This window comes from Lontra canadensis, unplaced genomic scaffold (genome assembly GCF_010015895.1).
Source record: "Lontra canadensis isolate GAN:19392208 unplaced genomic scaffold, GSC_riverotter_1.0 scaffold5, whole genome shotgun sequence".
Taxonomy (NCBI): Eukaryota; Metazoa; Chordata; class Mammalia; order Carnivora; family Mustelidae; genus Lontra; species Lontra canadensis.
The window spans coordinates 33352308-33371419 of NW_022630999.1; the positions used below are offsets into that span (position 1 = coordinate 33352308).

Here is a 19112-nt window from a genome sequence, read left to right on the forward strand (position 1 = left end):
GGCTTCCATGATTGTGGGGACTGGCAAACTTGAAACCTGTATGGCTGGCCATGAGACTGAAACTCAGGCAGGTTTTCTATACTGCTTCTTGAGGCAGAATTTCTGCTTCATTGGGAAGCCTTAGGTTTGGGTGCTAGAGATACAACAGTGAATGAGGTCTCAAGGCCTTCAGCTGATTGGATGAGGCATATCTACATTATGGAAGCATATCTCCTTGACTTAAGTCAATTGATTATAGATGTTAATCTGACTTACAAAATACTTTCAAGCGACATCTAGACTAGTGTTTGGCTAAACAACTAAGCACTATAACCTAGCCAAGTTGATGCGTAAAATGTAACCATTGGAGACCCCAAGCAGAAAGACGTGGACAACACTGGGGCCATGATTTGTTTCCAGATCACAACCCCATGCTCTTCTTTCCACACCAGCCACAATGAGAGAGTGGGAGTGGCTGCTTTGACAGGGCCCTGACTCTTATGTGAGCTGACAGGCTATTCCCAGTGCATATGACTATATGAGGATTAATTTGGAGGAAAAGTAATTATTCCCGAGTGAGGGCAGGTCCAGGATTTCCTACTCTGATGCCAACAACATGCCTTGATGTTCTTTTTCCTTAACCCAGCTGGAAGACAGTCCCAAGAACCGAAGCTTTTAGATTTGAGCAGGACAGTCAGATGCTGAGGAGGTCTGGTTGACTTTCCCTCTACTGTATCTTTCTGATGGTGAGAGAGATATGTTGTGGTGGTTTGGTTTATAGACTTTGGTCTTAGAATGACTGTATAGTGTCTCCAAGGACTAAGATCATGACCGCAGGGAAACCCCTTGTCTTCTTTGTGTCTCAGTGTTCCCATCTGTAAAATAGGGGTGCAGTAGTACTATCTACTTCAGAGAGCTGTTGAGGATCAAATAAGACAGTGGCTTATGAGAAACTTGGCACAGTGCATGACACGTTAGTGTAGTTCACCATGTCGGTGTTCTTCAAGACACATACTGGAGTGCACTCTGCTGTCCCCCTTGAAGTTAGCTGCAACCACCTGCCTTGCTTTGGTCATTGAAATGCAAGCCCAAGTGATGTGTGGAAGATTTAAGGGCCTGTAAGTGATTTGCCGCCTTCCCTTCTCCTGCTGTGCGGACAGCGGAAGCATGTGTTGTGATGAGATGGGTCATCTGTCAGCTAGGAGCCCAGCGTAGGGAGATGAGCGGAGCCCCCAGCCATCTGCATTGGGCAGGTAGCCTGAGCTAGAAGTAAACTTCTGTTGTCTCTAAGCTCTGAGATGCTGGGATTGTTTGGTGCCACACCAACCCACTCCTGAGTGATATCCTTACACCAGGTGCTCAGGCAATGATAACCATTGGGATTGTACCCTCTTCCTTTTGCTTTCTCCCTCAGTGGTGATGAGCAGTGGTCAGACGGATGAAGTCATCTGTGTCAAATGCTATTTTGGATCCATCAGCTGACATATAGGACATGCCACCTGCATAACTGATATTGTACTTCTATCCTTCTCTCCCTATTGGTTTGAAATTGAAGAATTGGGGTTGAACACCAGGGACCTGTCAGTCCGTTTCCTTTCTAAAACTCACCTTTCTTATCTATGAAATGGGTATGATCGTCTTGTTTTCTACCTTTCCCAGGACTAATTGTATGATTGGTCTGTGTACATTAGGTGCTAAATACATCCCCCCCACAATTTACTATTAGTGGGCTTCCTTTTCTAATTCTTTAGACACATCCATCATGTGTAACTATTCATTTCCTGCTCTGTAGGATCTCGGAAACAAAGACCTCAACAGGGATAAAATTTACTTGATTTGTCAAATAGTTCGAGTTGGGAAGATGGATCTCAAGGATACGAATACAAAAAAGTGCACGCAGGGACTAAGGCGACCCTTTGGGGTGGCAGGTAAGGACACACTACACACTATTAACTTTTATCGAAGTGCATATTTTATTTGGCTGAATTTTTAAGATTATTTCTTTCTCTCTCCTCTTTCCCGCCCCCTCCCCCAATTTATACCAGACAGCTCCTAATACCTACATTTCTGGTGACTAACTCAAAATAATTGGTGACTAAGGCCAGATTTATGATGAAGGTGGTGAATAATGGATTCCTTGTGTCTGCAGCAGAGTGCTGGGAGCATGGTGCCGTCTGAGCAGTTGGCGCCCTTGCTCCTCAGTGTGGTAAGGAAGGAAGAACAGTACGAGTGGGATCTAATTATGAGGAGCAAATCATTTTTAAAAAAAATATCGAGGACAGGAAATGCAGTTACACAGAATGAGTCACTGGCCACACATCTAAATTCCAGATGGAAGTGGACGTTTGGAGAGTCCGTGTGACCAAATGAGGTTGCTTCTGAACAGCCTCACCTCCGCATTTTTCTCTAAGCCTTAGTTCTCTCGCTTGGGGTTTCCAAGACTTCATCATTCTTGTCCCACTTTTATGGGTTTTGTTATTTAACTAGAACTCGCATTGTTATTTACCTAATATATTTTCTTTTAATTAGCCCACTTAAAATTAAAGGACCTTTTTTTCTTAAAAGACCATTTGAAGACCTGTGGAAACAGCAATTTGATATGCCAGTTTTATTTCTTTTTATTAAAATATGTATTTTAGTCGTATACCATTTATAATTCCTCTATATCATATATAAACCCACTGTTTCATGTTTTTCCTTTAAGGATACTGATCTGTCTGTATTCACAAACCACCTGGCTTTCCAACTAGTCCCCTAGCACTGCTTGCAAAGTGGCTGGGTGGACAAGTTAGCTTATAATGAGCCAAATGGTTTTTTAATCAGGCATTGTTGCTAGCTAGCTAACTAGGTGACCTTGGGCAAGCATTTTCCCCAGGGCCTTAGTTTCATTATCTACAAAATGACAGACTTTGACTTGATTGGTCTGTGCCCTGCTCTGAAATGCTGATTCTATATAAGGAATACTCCTGGCATCACAATGTCCCTGTTAAGATAGGAAGGGTCCTTCAGTCTTACCTCAGAGTGTGCCTTTGTCCCCAGCTCTAGTCTGCTCTCCTTTGGTTTCAGGTGACAACAATCCTGGTGTAACTGAAAAGTTCAGGCATAGATTGCTTCAGGCATAGCTGGATCCAAGAACTCAAATTTATATCTCACTCTGTCCTCTTGCTGGCTTATTCTGAAGATGACTGTCCAATTAGCTGGCAAAATGTGGGCCAGCTATTCCAAGCTTGAGTCTACCAGTTTAGTAATCCAGGGGAAAGAAAGCACCCCTTTCCCATGAGTTTTAGTAGAAGCCCCAGGAACATGAACATAGGCCATGTGCTCATCCCCTAAGCAGTTATTTTGGGCAGGGGTATGTGGTCCTCTGATTGGCCAAGTCCTATGAACAACTCTGGAGCCAGAGGGAGATTGTTCCTCCCAAACCATGCTCACTGAGATGGGTGAGGGCTGTCTGTTTATCAGAGAGAAGGGATACTGGTTAAATTGACATAGCTAGATGTGGTCACTGGTAGATTATTACCCCAATGGGGCAACGTTCTTGGGTCCCCTCCCTCCTCAGGAGCTTTGTACTATCACTTTGCTATTGCTCAATAAACCTTGCTTTGCTGCCCCCTGCCAAAAAAAAAAAAATATTATCCCCATGGTTTTAATGGCTCCCTGACGAGGGCCTGGAGAGTTTGAGATATTTCATACTACTAGGATTTGGGCTATATCTGATCAGCTTTTCTCCATGGTTCTCTCCTGCCCTCACAACAGTTTCTATAATCCCCTCTCTAATGCAGTTCTTCACCTTTGTTTTATGGACATTTAGTGGCTAATTTAAGGAGAAGTTCCAGAGGATTCAGGATCCCTCTGGAATTGCAGGGTTCAAGCATCCTATAGGCATGTGTCTGTGCATATGAGCATGTTTATGAAAAGGAGGTAAGGAGATTTCATTAGATTCTCAGGTCCTACAGGGAGTCACTGTGTTTGGATTTTGTAGGCATGGTAGACGTCCAGTACATATATGTCAAATCCAAACTTAGTTGTTTATTACTTACTTGTTGCATGTTATGAACCCTTGCTGTCTGTGTATTGCCTGCTGCTGTCTTGCTTGTCTTTTTAGACTTCCTGACCCAGCCTCTAGTACTACATCTCATCCCATTGACGTGGTTTCCTGGAAGCAGGAGGGCATAAGTCATTAATAGATTTTTCTCTTTTTTTGTTTGTTTGTGTTTAGTTATGGACATAACAGACATCATCAAGGGGAAAGCAGAGAGTGATGAAGAAAAGCAGCACTTCATTCCTTTTCACCCGTGAGAGATTTCCCATTCCTTTCTCTTTTCTTAAACCACACCCTTTCTCATTGAGGGCCGCTCAAAAGCAAGGTGCACTGATTCCCTGAGTTGGTGATAGCCCTGTGGGGCCTCCCAAGAGGAGGACAGGAAGAGAATGATGATCTCAGTGCTAAGGCACTTGAAACCAGCCAGATTTTCACCCATTCATTCATCAGATGTTATTTATTCAACAGAGTTTGATTGAAAGCTGGCAGAGGGCTGGGCACTGTGCTAGGCACCAGGCATGAAATGGTCAACAAGATAGACATGACCCTGTCTTTGTGGAGCTTATGTTTAGATGGGGAATTAAGCAGATAACAAAAGACTGATGCATTAACTACAAGTAATAAAGAACCACAACTCTGTGAAGGAACAGCTTATCAGGAACCTCTAACAGGGAATTGTTACCTGGTTCTCACTGATAGAAATATTAGTGATTTCAGAGGAGGGTAGTGAGGAGGGTAAATGTTCTTTTCCTCCTCTAAAAAGGAGTCTGTGAGGAAGCAGGACCCTGTGTTTGAGAATGTTGTCCTCACTTCGTTACACCAAGGATGTCCAAGGAGAATGGAATTTTGCCACTGGTAATGAAGTCTGTGACTCTAGTTAAGGTATGTGATTAGGACAGAGCAGGAACAGCTAGTCTTTGCCATCTTGCTGAATAGATGTTCCTTTTGAGGGCTTAGGAATCCTTCTTTTCTAAGAGTCATATATATATATATATATAGAGAGAGAGAGAGAGAGAGAGAGAGCGCGCGCGCGCACCTCTACTTGTAGCAATAACATTCCCAGATCTCACAGCCATGTTGGTTTGTGAAAAAGAGAAATCTGTTTCTTGACGGCACATATGTTATCTGAGCTGGCTTGGGCAGGCTCATTTTTCACCTAAGGTATATGGGGACACTGGTAACTTTGTGGAGCACGTGGACCTCAAGATAGGGACCCCATAAGGGTACCATGCAAGAATTTTGTGCTTTCTTTTCCTTCCCAGAGTGACAGCTGAGAATGACTTCCTTCACAGCCTGCTGAGCAAAGTCACAGCCTCCAAAGGAGACAGTGGAGGGCAAGGTACAGTACCACAATGCGCCAAGTGGGCTGGGTTCTGGCTTGGGAGCTCTTGATTCTTTGGAAAACAGATCAAAATTGTAAACCCTGGGAAACATAGTCTTCCTTCCAGACAGACCATTGTGAAAAATGGGAGTGTGTGATCTATGGAAATGGAAGCCACATCTCCTGAATCTGAATGTGCCCAAAGCGCAGCTCCTATGTGTCAGGAACCTTCATAGACCTCCTTATTTGACTGAACTCTTCCCACAATCTTGTGAGATAGGTGGTATCCACCTCACTCCACAAAGCCTGCGTGGGGGAATTTGACAGAAGCTGACACTGTTGGAAGTAATGAGTGGCATTCAAACCCACAGATACCTGGCCCCAGAGCCCCTCTGCTTTCTACCTTCCGCCTCCTCCTCTGTTGGGTCACTACATCTGTGATTGTTTCTCTGCTTCTAGCAGTCTCCTCCAGAAAGAGCCCAAAGGGAGAGATGGTGGGAGGGTGAGCATGAGCACACCTTGAAGTTGGCTTTTCATGGTGATCATTCCCTTCCAGGTCTCTGGGTGACCATGAAGATGCTTGTGGGTGACATCATTCAGATCCGCAAGGACTACCCACACCTGGTGGACAGGACCACTGTGGTGGCCAGGAAGCTGGGCTTCCCAGAGATCATCATGCCAGGTCTGGCCTTCCCGTGGGGCAGGGGTTGGTCTGGCTTGTCACAACTATTTTCTTTTCAAAAAGTCAACGCCTTCCTTTTCAACTGCATTTTTTCTATTTCTCTCCCTGAAGGTAACCACTGAAAATGATTATTGTATATCCAAAAATCTTCCCTATAGTCACATAATAAACGCAGGCACATAAATATATACATATGCACTTTTTTCACCTCACAGATGGGATCACACTTCATATGCCTTATATAACATTACTTTATATGCTTTATATAGGGTTCTGCCACTTGGTTTATCACTTAATTTATAATAGACCTCCTTCCTACTTCACTACACATAGAATAATTCTATTCTTTTGGGGAGAATATTGTCATTCTCTTAAATGTTTAAACTATATATATATTTTTTTTATTACCAGAGGACACTATGCCTGTTGTAAAATGTTCAAATAGCACGAAAAGGTAAAAGGTGAAACATTAAAAGCTCCCTCAAATTTTTGTCTCTAGAAGTAACCTCTATTAAAATAGTCTAAACATGTACATAGTAAAAGAAAAACAAATGATGTTATATAATAACACTATTTTGAAACTTCCCTTTTTAATCTTAAACCTGTCTTAGACTTGCGTCCACCATTGCTCTCGCTGACTCACTCCTTTCCACAACGTACGGTGGTCCACTGGGGGCCTGTGCTTTACCTGACACGGCAATTCCCCGTGCATTCCCCTGCGGGGTTTTCTATTCTTACTGCCCCCATTCCTGAAGACCCTCCGGACCTCTTTCAGACCCCGTGTCCTTGGAATCGTGAAAAGTCACCCTACCTGCATCAGCGCAGTGACGGATCTGGGGCTGCAACTGTGGACTGTGGTTGTTATTCATCATGGGCCAAGGAGCTTTCCTTTGCCTTCCCAGAAGGTGTCACTAGAGGATGGAAATTCAGTAATTTTAATGATGAGAAGAGAGCCAATTTTGACCATCCTATCTACCTTTTTGCAACTGATGTCCTAATGTTCCTCCTTCCCCTTGTCACCTCCTTCTCCAGCCTCCCTGATGAGGAAGCAACACTTTTTTGAAACATGTCTGATGTTAGTTTCATTAGCAGACATCAAGGCGGGGCACTTGCCTTCCCACCCCCACCCCTGTGCCTTCTAGTCAGTGTCTCTCCTGGGTGTAGAGACATGCCAACTCTTGTCTCTCTCTCCTCTGCCTGCAGGGGATGTCAGGAATGACATCTACATCACTCTCTCACAAGGCGACTTTGACAAGTACAACAAGACCACACAGAGGAATGTGGAAGTGATCATGTGTGTGTGCGCGGAGGACGGCAAAACGCTGCCTGTAAGGGGCCCTGTTGCTGCTCTGGGTGCCCCGGCTGCCTTGAGGGCTTTTGCTCACCAAGATTTGCTTTTCCCATCCTGGTCTGCTCCCTAAATGTCAGGTGCCTTAGGGATGGCCTTGAGTAATGTGATCTACGCCTTTAGAGCTTGGTTTGTACACTGGCCCATAGTAAGACCTTGTGCCGTTTTCTCTTTACATCAAAGCAGTGTTTCAATGTCTGCTTCTCTCCTTTCATGATCCCTTCTTTTTCTTTTTCCTTTTTCTCTCTTTTCTTTTCTTTCTGCTTGGCTTCAGCTCACAGGTCAGCTTTTTGTTGTTAAAATGTTGTTCTCATTGAAATCTGAGCTGGTTTATTCAGACAAAATCCCTGGCAAGAAAAAGGATCAATACAGAGCCTTGGGCTGGTGTGGAGACTCAGGATGGCCTCAAAACAGACATTCCCAACACTTAATGCAACTCCCTGGTGCCCAGCTAGAAATTCTGGTGGAAAGCCTTATTCGTAAATTGGTCTCCAGAGGGCCAACACCGTATATTCAATAATGCAAATCACATGGCTATAAATATTTATACAGCATATGTCCTATACAATATTTCTCATGTGTGTTTACATTTATTTACTTATATTTCCTTTAAGGCTGTCAGCAATTGTGTCCAGTGTGTGGGAGGGTTCTGCTTCTCAATTTCTCCTTTTGGAGTACTGAGCTGAAAATAAAATCAGCTCTCCGCAGCAGTTTCAGCGTGGGCAAAGATTCTGCTTAGGCCACAGCAGGTGATTAGATAGCACAGTGGGGTGGGGGGTGGTGAGTATTGATAAATCATCTGCTCTAGCCTTCGGGCAGGGCTCAGGCAGGTTTTGCTACCCTCTACCTAAGAACATAACCAGCATTCACAGAGGAAATGCTATGTGCCAGACACTGGGATAAGTACGATGTGTTACCATTATTATTCCCATTTTTACAGAGGGTGAAACTAAACGTTCAAGTGAAACAACTTTTCCAAGGTCATAAAGTTAGTATGTGGCAGAAATGGAGTTTGAGTCCAGGTTTCAGGCCCTCTTAAATAGTTCATGGGGATGCCCATCCATTTAAAAAAATCCTCCAACTTATTTCTCATTTCAAAAATGAAGCTAATAATCACTTCTATCAAATCCTGGGAAGATTCGTAATTATTTTTTGAATTTAAAAAAATCCTGTTGTCTTTTTGTTGGTAAAGACTGGCCCCCTTAATTACTATCTGGTTGAGCAAAAATCCAAGGGTTTAACTCATCCTCTCTTTGTTGGATTCTGAAAAGTAAAATAAGTGAGAGACACTTTGCTCAAAGGAACACAAAAGAAGAGCAGAATTTTTTATCTGAAAGGGAAATTGCATTTCACGAAGGTATAGACCATTGCTTTGAAGTTATTTTTATCCAACTACCTGTTGGAGGACTTTTAAACCTCAGCTTCATTTTTGAAAACACTGATATGCTTGCCTTCAGTATTGCTGAAGGACAAATTGGAGGGAACAGTTACCAGGAAGGCAGGCGTCTTATCTTGCTTCTGAACCATTCTTCCTTCCACCCCTCTGTCACCCTTTCCAGTCACACCCTACCAAGCTAAGCAGACACACTCTTCAAAGATGAATATATAAGCAGATAATCTGGGGGCTGAAATGAAGAGGTAACTATGGGGCATGGTGGTAATTTGCAGTTTCCTCTATTAGGCAAGTTATGGGGGAGTTCAGTTGACTGACTATTGAAAATTGCTAAGGAAGCCTGTGGGAGGCTGTTCTTTCTTTATTTGCAGAAATAAATATTACTGCCTAATTAAGTGTCAGGCAGCACACTCAAACACTTGATACTGGTGGGTTCCTGTGGGAATAGTCCCCTTTAGGAATATCTAGTTCTTTTCTTGTTACAGGCACACACTGCTTTTGGAGGAGCAGGGCCAGAGGACAGAGTAGGTTACACTTGCCTTTGGCTCACTTTGGGGTCTCAGTGAACTTATTCAGGGGGGGCCACAGCAGAGAAGCTAATGGTGTGGGCTCTGGGATCAAATAGATCAGGTTTAAATCCCAACCTCCCTTCCTAGTACCTGTGTAATCTTGGGCAAATTTTATTTGTCTGTAAAAGAGGAATCATCATCTCCTACTCTTGCAACCCTCTCGGGGTTGCAAGTTAAACAAAATGGAACCAGTAAAGCACCTGGTTTGCAGTAAATACTAGGAAACAGGAAGGAGGGGTAATATTTAGAGAAGGCAGAGCAACCGGGCAGGAACCCAGGCAGTCAAATAGGCAATCTGATGTGGACAGATGCCTGAAACAAGTTTAAGGGGAAGTGAGAAGGCTCTGATGCCAGGCCTAGAAACCTCTGCTCTTCTGAGACCAGCTAGCTTACGTGGGTAGAGGCAGGGCATGGAGGACAGGATATTAGAGTGCTTAAGACCGTGGACTCTGGGGCCAGGCAGCCAAGTTCAATTCCTCGTGCAGCCTGGTTAGCAGAAGGACCTTGAATAAATTATGTAATGTCTCTATGCCTACAGTTTTCAGTCTGAATAGGAGACTGGCAGTTGCACCTTGCTTTTGTGAACTTCAGATGAGATGATCTACACAATAGGTGTTCATTAAAATCGACCAGTATTACTAGAAAGGAATGGTAGTATTCTGCCTTTATTCTTGCCTTATAGATGGCATCTTCCTGGGATGTGGCCTTATAGGTGTAGGACACTCAGGCTCTTAAAGTGCATTCGCATCCATGGGGTCATTTGTTCTCTGGTGATTACCACCAGGTACACAGGGCCTGTGTGAGGAGGCTGATTTTCCCTGCTGCTGAAGTGTGTCCACCAAGTCAGCATTAAAGCCTCTAGGCTTTCCTGATTCCTGCTTCAGACAATCTGAAACCAACTAGGAATTCTTACTGTTAATTGGGGGTCTTGGGGATGGGCAATGGGGAAAATTATTAATCAGGTTTACTTGAGACATATATAAATTCATATTTTCTCTAAAACTAGGCTCAGTCCCTGGTCATGATTCTCAATACATGTGAAAACATTCAATTTTAACTCTGGCATGTTGAAGGGAGGGTCTTAGGTCTTCCTCAGAGTAATACTGGATCTTTTTTCTAAAGCCTCAGGCAATCAAAAATTTTCATCACCAAGATAGTTCTGTGGGAGTCAATTGCCTGCCATATAGCAATTTTACTTTTACCAGAGATATATGTGTATTCTCAAATTTTATAAGCTACATGGGATTCACTGGAGTTACAGAAACTCTAAACCCATAAATGTCACTTGATATAAATCTTGGGAGGCTGGAGAGCATCTAGGTTGTTGTGAAAGGAACATTGGACAGAGAGATAGCGGGTCTCAGACATATGCCAGCTCTGCTATCTTTCTGGGCAAGTGACTTAACCTCTCAGGGCCTCAGTTTACTCAGTTTTGAAATGGGGATAATAGCAGTGATCCTTGGTGGTGTTTGTGAGGATTGGATTAAGTGAGATAATACATGTAAAGGGCTCAGCATATTGCTCAACAAAAAGCAGTCTCTAAATAGTTAAACCAAGTTTGAAAGCATGTTTATAGTTCAGGCCTCAAAAATTTCTAAAAGACTTCATCTCATTGAAAACCAAGAGATTGTTTTTCTCCATTTTTAGTTCACTGGTTATTCTTGTTTTTTTTTTTAATTTAATTTAATTAATTTATTTTGTAAGTAAACATTTTATTTATTTATTTGACAGAGAGAAAGAGAGAGAGAGCACATAAGCAGAGCGAGCATCAGGCAGAAGGAGAAGGAAGAGCCCAACTTGGGGCTCAATCCCAGGACCCTGGGATCATGATATGAGCCAAAGACAGGTGCTTAACCAACTGAACCACCCAGACACTGCAATTCTTGTTTTGTTTTGTTTTTTTTTTTTTTTAGAGGTTAATTCTGAAAGGATGCTATATCCTTATTTTGAAATGGACTCAATTTGACTGCGAGTACCATCAGTCATTCTTGCCCTACAGCTTGGAAGGAAAGAAGGAGAATTCCAGTGAGAGGGGAAGAATTTTCTTTCCCACAAGTTAGCTTTTCTTATGGGGGGGTCCTAGAGTACTTATATGTGGCTGGCTTTGGTCATTTAATCTCATGGTGGTGGGCGTGGGGGTGGTGGTATCAAGGATCCACTGGTGAATCTGCTGGAATCTGGTAAACGTCAAGGAGTCTGTCATCCTAAAAATGCCTGGAGGCACATGGTTTTGCAATATGGGGGCCAGGGGCTCCAAAACCAAACCTCATGTCCCTATCTAGAGACTGGAGGTAAAATTCTTAGGCCTTTCCTGGGAGACCCTATTTAGATCCTGTTTGGGGGCCAAACCACAAGAATTAACAGAAAGAGATAGAATCAGGGGCCGACAGACCCTATTAAAAGATAATTTTCCTTATTACTCTGAGGGTGTTTATGGCAAACAGCAAATGCCCTATACTTGGAATACTAAGGTATGCTTGCTCTGTGCTCATTCCCTGCTTGGAACATATTGCCCACTTTTTTTGCTGAAAGCCAACTTGGAATCTTCCTTCAAGATCCTCAACTGTCCTCACCTCCAAGAAATCTTCCCTGAATCCTCAGGCTGCACTTAAGGATCCCTTCTCTGTGTCCCACTGTAGTAAAAAGACATATGTTCCCCGTTGTCACATTGTGTTGTTCAGTGATTTATCTGCTTATCTAATGATCCCTCCCCAAAACTGTGAACTCTCATGTCAGGTTTAATATCTGACTCATGTCCATATCCCAGTGCTTGGCATGGGCCTGATACCAGAAGATGCTTGGTAACAGTAGGGCTCCTCCAGGCCCCTCTGTCCCTGTATCTGTTGGCAGCCCAGGCTCCCTCCTCTCACCCAGCTTCCCTGTTAGCATCAGAATCCATCAAAGTGAGCTGCTGCTTGACTGCGCTGAGCCTGTTTGTAAACTTTGTGCACATTCAGATTTAAGAAACAAATAGTATTAATAAGACTGGCAGCATGCAGTAACTCTAAGGCTGGTTACCATTTACAATAAGGCAGTCACGTCAGTGCCTGGTGAGCTCCAATGGTTTCCATAATGCAAGTAATAGAATTTCTGGGTGTTAAACAGCTGTCACTCCTGGGGCCAGGGATGTTCATGTATAAATCTGTAATGTAGAAGGGTACCTGGCAGAAGGGTTGGTGATGGGAGGGTTTTCCCACCCTTGAGGCCAGTGTTGGCCTCAGGACCAATAGTGTCCAAGTACAAAAAATGGCAATTCTGTAGTGTTTTTTCTTTCTCTCTCTTTTTTTTTCCCTTGGGTCAGAATGCAATTTGCGTGGGAGCTGGGGATAAGCCCATGAATGAATATCGGTCCGTTGTGTACTATCAAGTCAAACAGCCACGGTGGATGGAAACAGTCAAGGTAATAATATAATAATAATAATAGCAAACATGTATCTAGGGGCTCTGAGACACCATCCTAATTTGAAGCAATATCCTAGTATATGTTCAGTGGTGTGTCATCAGTGGAAATGGTGGCGAGTACCCTGACCTCCTGATCCCCTTCACTGACCCGGAATCAGCCACGATGGGATTGTCAGATGGTCTTCTTGCTCACAGTGCCCAGCCCGCCAACCTGTGTCATTCCACTCAGCAGTGAGGAGCGACAGAGCTTGCAAGTGAACGTGAGACTATAAGAGACCACTTAATGCCTGAAAGACACTGTCTTGGGAGGATGCCTGAGACAAAAGTGGCATTAATCAAAAATATCCGTAGTACCAGATTGTCACGTGAAGCAGAAGGGAATATCGTACATTGGAAGAGGAGTTTGGAATTAATTCAGTGAACAGTGAAGCTTGAACGCAGCTTCGACTATCTCTGCCTTGTAATTAGTAGCAGTCTTTATTCACCCCGTGCTCTGAACCCAAACCCAAGATGTTCACATAACTTCCTTTTCCGACGCAGCTGTCCAAACCTCAGTGGTTCTTGCCTGGTCACCCATATTCCCATTTTCCTCAGGGTGTCTCCCTGCACTCCCTCTTTTCAAAATGACCTGCCCAACTTTGGGGTCAGAAAGCTATTGGATCAAGTTGGTTTCCTCTTTTCTGTGTTCTCCTGTACTCTAATTATTTCTCTTTGCTAGCCCTTGTCACATGGTTGTTAAAATATGTGTCTTTCCATGTGAGTCATGAGCTTTGGCGTTGCGGGTCCTCTGCTTCGCCTCAGCAAGGCCAGCGTTTCCTGTGACGGGCTTGCAGTGGCCATTTGATTCACAATGAAAGAAGGAATCGGCCTGCAGTCGCCCAGGAGGCTCTCAGTTCCTTTGTTCTCTCTGAAGTCACAAATGGTGGACCTCTTCAGGCTCAGAGTTCATTCTCTGGAGCAGAAAGTGCCCCCAAAGTATACATCTGTTTGACTTTATTTAATAGTCACTGATTCTGTGTAAACTTGTCCCTCTTAAAGATCAAGGTGGTGTCCTCACAGGTAGCTAAGCTTCTCTGCTTTGGCTTGAATCGCCCATTGCAGAGAGAGCTGGGAGGTGTCAGGAGTTGGGCAATCCTAGCCAGGGTGGATGTGTCTCAGTTTAGGGTGCAACATACCACCCACTGGACAGTGAGACAGGGGTGATGGAGGACTGAATGATTTGGCTCAGTGTCTTCAGAGGTAAAAGCATCTGGGTATCTGTCCAGCCAAGGATGGGAATGAGCCCTAGGATTTTCCCAAATATTATTGGATTCAAGCATTTTTATGAATTTGCATGAACAAGGGTTTTCGAGCATACCCCCTAATGACCGTGGTTAATTTGCTAAGCCCTGCTGCACTTGCCAGAACTCCTGGACTGTGTAAAGAAAATGTGCATCGTGCAGTTTGCAGTGCATCAAATCCTGTGCTAAAGTTATGTGACTTTTATATCAATTTGGGGAGATTCATTTTAACCCACTGTAATTTACAGACCTCTTTTCATTGGCTAGGAATGCAATTTGCCAAATGGATTACATTTGGTACTTTATTTTCTCTTCATAGCTAGTTCTTATGTCATTTATTTACAGTTCATCAGGCTTGATGGATGGGTAATAAATCAGCATGCAGCTCTCTCAGTTAAATGGTCAGACTGCCTTTGGTGGGTGTGGGTGGGCTGGATAGGGGAGGGCTGTTTAACTCATTGTCTTCTGAGCTCTGGTTTCTGCCTACCAAGGTGGCTGTCCCTATTGAAGACATGCAGAGGATCCATCTGAGATTCATGTTTCGGCATCGGTCATCCCTGGAATGTGAGTACCTGACCAAAAGGCACCTCTGAAGCTCCCCTAAGGGGAGTGGAGTGGGATAACTGGGTGGCCCATGTGTCATTTTTTTTTCCTGACCTCATAATGCTATTTCTAGCTAAAGATAAAGGAGAAAAGAACTTTGCCATGTCCTATGTGAAGTTGATGAAGGAAGATGGGACCACTCTGCAAGATGGACCCCACGACTTGGTTGTCCTGAAGGTACCATGTGTTGGAATTAACTCTGCAGTGAGTGGGGCCTAGGAAGCCAAGGGAAGATGGCAGCATTGCTTAGTGGTTAACAGCACGGACCATAGCATCCCACACACCAGGGTTCACCACCTGTGTGGCCTTGCACAAAATCTTAAATTCTCTGCCTCTGTTTCCCCCTCTGAGAGCCCTCAGTGAATAACTGTTGAGTGAGTATCACATGAGACTGCTCATTTAAACACAACCATGATGGGTACATAGCACATGGAATAAGTGGAAAAGGTTATTATTACACAGAATGGGCTATTGAGGGGCACCTGGGTGACTCAGTCATTAAGTGTCTGCCTTTGGCTCAGGTCATGATCCCAGGGTCCTGGGATCGAGCCTCACATCGGGATCTCTGCTCAGCAGGAAGCCTGCTTCTCCCTCTCCCACTCCCCCTGCTTGTGTTCCTGCTCTCGCTGTCTCTCTATCAAATAAATAAATAAAATCTTATTTTTAAAAAAATAAGAAAGAATGGGCTATTGAGTCTGTAAAGAGCCCTGTGGGATGTGTAGAATACCAGCCAGAAACATTTGAGAGATGCCTCACTGCCGGTAATGGAGATATATCAGAATCTGGGGTCCCAATCCTGCCACTGACTAAATCTAGAACCATCTCACACATCTTCCTGAGTATCAGTTTCCTTTTTCTTAAGTGTGATGGTAATATTTATGACAAACCAATGAGATGACCCATGTGGAAAAGCTATGTATAAAAGGGTGTACAGATACTGACCATCATTATTTTACATCATGAGACTAGTACTGTTTTCGAGAAGTGGGAAGTGTTTGCCTTGGTCTTATCTGAATGCTTTCCCACAACCCCTCTTTGGGGATGGGGGATGCCTCTGCTAGCGCCTGGCTGGACACAAAGCATGTGCTTGTGAAGGAGGATAAGTCTAAGCCAATTGCATAGGGATCCAACACCTGTCCTTGGCTTTCTCAGCCTTGGGGCTGAAAACACCTTTTTGCCTGTGGTCTCCATGGCAAACACCACCTCATCAAGGCTTCATCACCAGGCACTCTTTCTCTGAGTCTCTCTGGGTTTTCTGGAAACCCCCACCCCCTTCTGCAAAGCTTCTCTCTTCTCATTTATGGCACATCAAGGTAGTTCTTGCCTTGAAAGCCATTCTTCCCCAACAGACAATGAACTTGTGGTGGAGGGGCATGGGGGGAAAGGGGGTAGGTCCAGTTATAGTCAGTTAGCAATGTCCTCATTTTTCTTAAGTCTCAGTTTCCTCGTCTGTAAACTGAGGATGATAGCAGTGTCTATGACAGAGATAAGAGCAATTGTGAGGTTTAAAGGAAATGAACCAAGGCATATAAAGCACTTAGAGCAGCTTCCAGTAGTAAGTGTGTGCTCAATAAACTTTAATTCCTGTAATGCCTACCTGTAACTATGCATTTCCACATGCCAAGGGATTTAGGTGTCTATCAAGTCTTTTAAGAGCTCTATAGGCATTATGCCCATTTAGTCTGCCCCAAATTTCTAGGAGCTAGGTAATATTCTTAATCTTAAGTTTAATCATGAGAAAAAGAACACACAGAGACCAAGCATGGACAAGACTTACAAATGGTAGAACAAGGTCTAGATCCCAGGACTTTCAGACTTCAGTGCCTTTGCTCTTAACTTGTCCTTTAAGCTGATTCCTTATCTTGCTGGTAGGTGTGTGTTAAGATCTCAAGAAATTTAGGGGCATCTGGGCGTCTCAGTTGGTTAAGTGTCCAACTCTTGATCTCAGCTCAGGTCTTGATGTCAGGGTCATGAGTTTGAGCCCCATGTTAGACTTCATGCTGGGTGTGGAGTATACTTTAAAAATAAAATCTTAAGAAATTTAGGAGAAATCAAAATGGCCTATCAAGGAAATCTTCAATTCCCTTCATGCTATTAATTAAATCCACAAATTCTTCAATTAGTTGGTCAATCCCTTTTCCATTAATGCAACTTTGGATTCTTGCCTGTTTTGTGGAAAAAATAGCCCTGCCATACCAGCTGTTTATTGTTTCTCTAATTATTTTTTTTTTTCTAATTCTGACTCTCTGCACCTTACAATGTGTAAGCTGGCCACTGCAAGCTCTATGTGGCATTGGGCATGTACCCATGGCTGGAGGAAGTAACCAAGGTGTTGTTTCCAGGGGGAGAGTAAGAAGATGGAGGATGCCAGTGCTTACCTGACCCTTCCTTCTTATCGACACCATGTGGAAAACAAGGGGGCCACCTTGAGTCGAAGCTCCAGTAGTGTTGGGGGGCTTTCTGTCAGCTCCCGGGATGTGTTCTCCATTTCCACCCTGGTGTGTTCCACAAAGCTCACCCAAAATGGTAATGAAACCTTCAAGAATTGTATATATGTAGTGCACATGTGCATGTGTGCATGGGTAACCCCAGGGGTTCCTGAATGGACAGTTCAAGCCAAGAATAGTAATTCTGCTTGTCTGGACTCTTTCTAGTGGGCTTGCTGGGTTTGCTGAAGTGGCGTATGAAACCTCAGCTGCTACAGGAGAATTTAGAGAAATTGAAGATTGTCGATGGAGAGGAAGTGGTGAAGGTCAGTGGGGCTTCATTTTGTTTGTCTTCGTCCCCAGTGACAGAGCTTTAAATGTTGGGTGGCTTCAGGGGGCAAATGAAGTGCTGAGGGAGATGGAACTTTTTCTCTAACAGAGGGACACAGTGTCCCAAATTGCCATGAGAAACCTTTACTGGGAAATGCAGAGGATCATATGGTTCAAGGATGTTGAATGTTGAGTGGTAGAAAACTATGGTTGTGTTCAGTTCCTGGAAGGAGATCAGCCTGGGTGTAGATCTCAGCTCAACCACTTACCAACTTTATGTGATAATGTGAATATGACATATTTCGTAGAGTGGTTTTGAGCATTCAAGGCAATAATATTTAAAAATTATTTAGCATAGTCTCTAACACAAAGTTATAATATTGAACTAAACATGTAAATCATACAGAGTTCAGTAAATAGTAACTATTAATTATTTTTGTTGGCATAAGTTGCTATAATAGTGTGATGTCTTAGTACTACTTGCATGTTACTATTAGAAATAAAAAGTATTCTTAGTTCCTGCTGCTTACAGAGTATTAGGCATTATACATGAAAGAGGGAAAGACATAAGGGCTCACATTTTAAGTGAAACAAGCAGATAACAATACAAATGTCAGATGTATTATTGTATCCACATGGTGTTGGAGAATATAGCATCTGAGGTATAAATTTAATTAAGCAACACTTCTGTCCAGTTCTATGGGACAGGTGTTTCTCACAGGTCTTGGTGATCTTGTTTCCATCAGGAACTTGGTCCAGCTAGAAACTCTGAGATTAAACTTCTTTATTTGGTAGGTGTATGTTTTCAGGGACTATAGGAAATATTGACCCATCCCTTAGTAAGGAAGAGTATCAGATTTTAGTTAATTTTCCATACATGGAGAAGCAATGGTAGAATGTTCAGATCAGTGCTTTAAATGTGCACTATTGACCCACCTACCTGGTTCATCAGAAGCAGGAAAATTCTCCAGACATCTTTTCACAAGATCTGTCACCTTTGGGCAGCTTGCAGAAACATCTGGGAGGGAATTACATTGTCTCCATCTTTGCATTCTTTTTTATTTTTCTAAAAAAGTTTGTTATTGAAGTATGTAATACAGCAAAATATATACCCTTAGAGTATAGTTTCCCATATTTTTACACATGTATATACCCATTTACCCACCCTCTAGATCAAGATACAGTACATTTTTGACATTGTGGTAGGTTCTCTCATACCCCTTCTTTACCCCTCCCCATGCTAACTGCTATGATAGATTTTTTTTTTTTTTGCCTGTTCTTGAATTCATGAAAATAGAGAAATAAATAACGTACATTTCTGGGTCTGACTTATCTTACTCTACACAATTCTTATGAGGTTATCCTCATTGTTTCATGTAGAAGTAGTTTGCTCTTTTTTTTTTTTTAATCACTGTGGAGTATTCTGTAGTATTAAAATGCCACCATATGTTCATTCATGCTGTTGGTTGACAATTGGTTTGCTCCAAGTTCTGGCTCTTGATAAGAAAGCTCCCTGAACCTTTGGAATGCAGCATATGGTGGATGTGTGCTCTCATTCTCTTGGGGATACACTGAGGAGTGGGATTTCTGGGTCACCTGCACTGTTTTTTAACATGACCTTCATTATTTTGTCCAGTTTCTCCAAGATACTCTGGATGCCCTCTTCAATATCATGATGGAGCATTCTCAAAGTAATGAGTATGATATCCTCGTCTTTGATGCTTTGGTAAGAAAGAG

General features: G+C 43.2%; 1 protein-coding gene across 1 annotated transcript in view; it reads left to right on the forward strand.

Annotated features, from left to right (window-relative positions):
* Positions 1 to 19112, forward strand: part of DOCK2 (dedicator of cytokinesis 2) — a 408294-nt gene that overhangs the window by 53800 nt on the left and 335382 nt on the right. The window contains 11 exon segments of the mRNA XM_032851775.1: positions 1772 to 1907; positions 4199 to 4274; positions 5284 to 5360; positions 5899 to 6024; positions 7228 to 7352; positions 12636 to 12734; positions 14508 to 14580; positions 14693 to 14796; positions 16962 to 17145; positions 17274 to 17371; positions 19012 to 19101. Coding sequence (XP_032707666.1) covers positions 1772 to 1907; positions 4199 to 4274; positions 5284 to 5360; positions 5899 to 6024; positions 7228 to 7352; positions 12636 to 12734; positions 14508 to 14580; positions 14693 to 14796; positions 16962 to 17145; positions 17274 to 17371; positions 19012 to 19101 — 1188 coding nt within the window.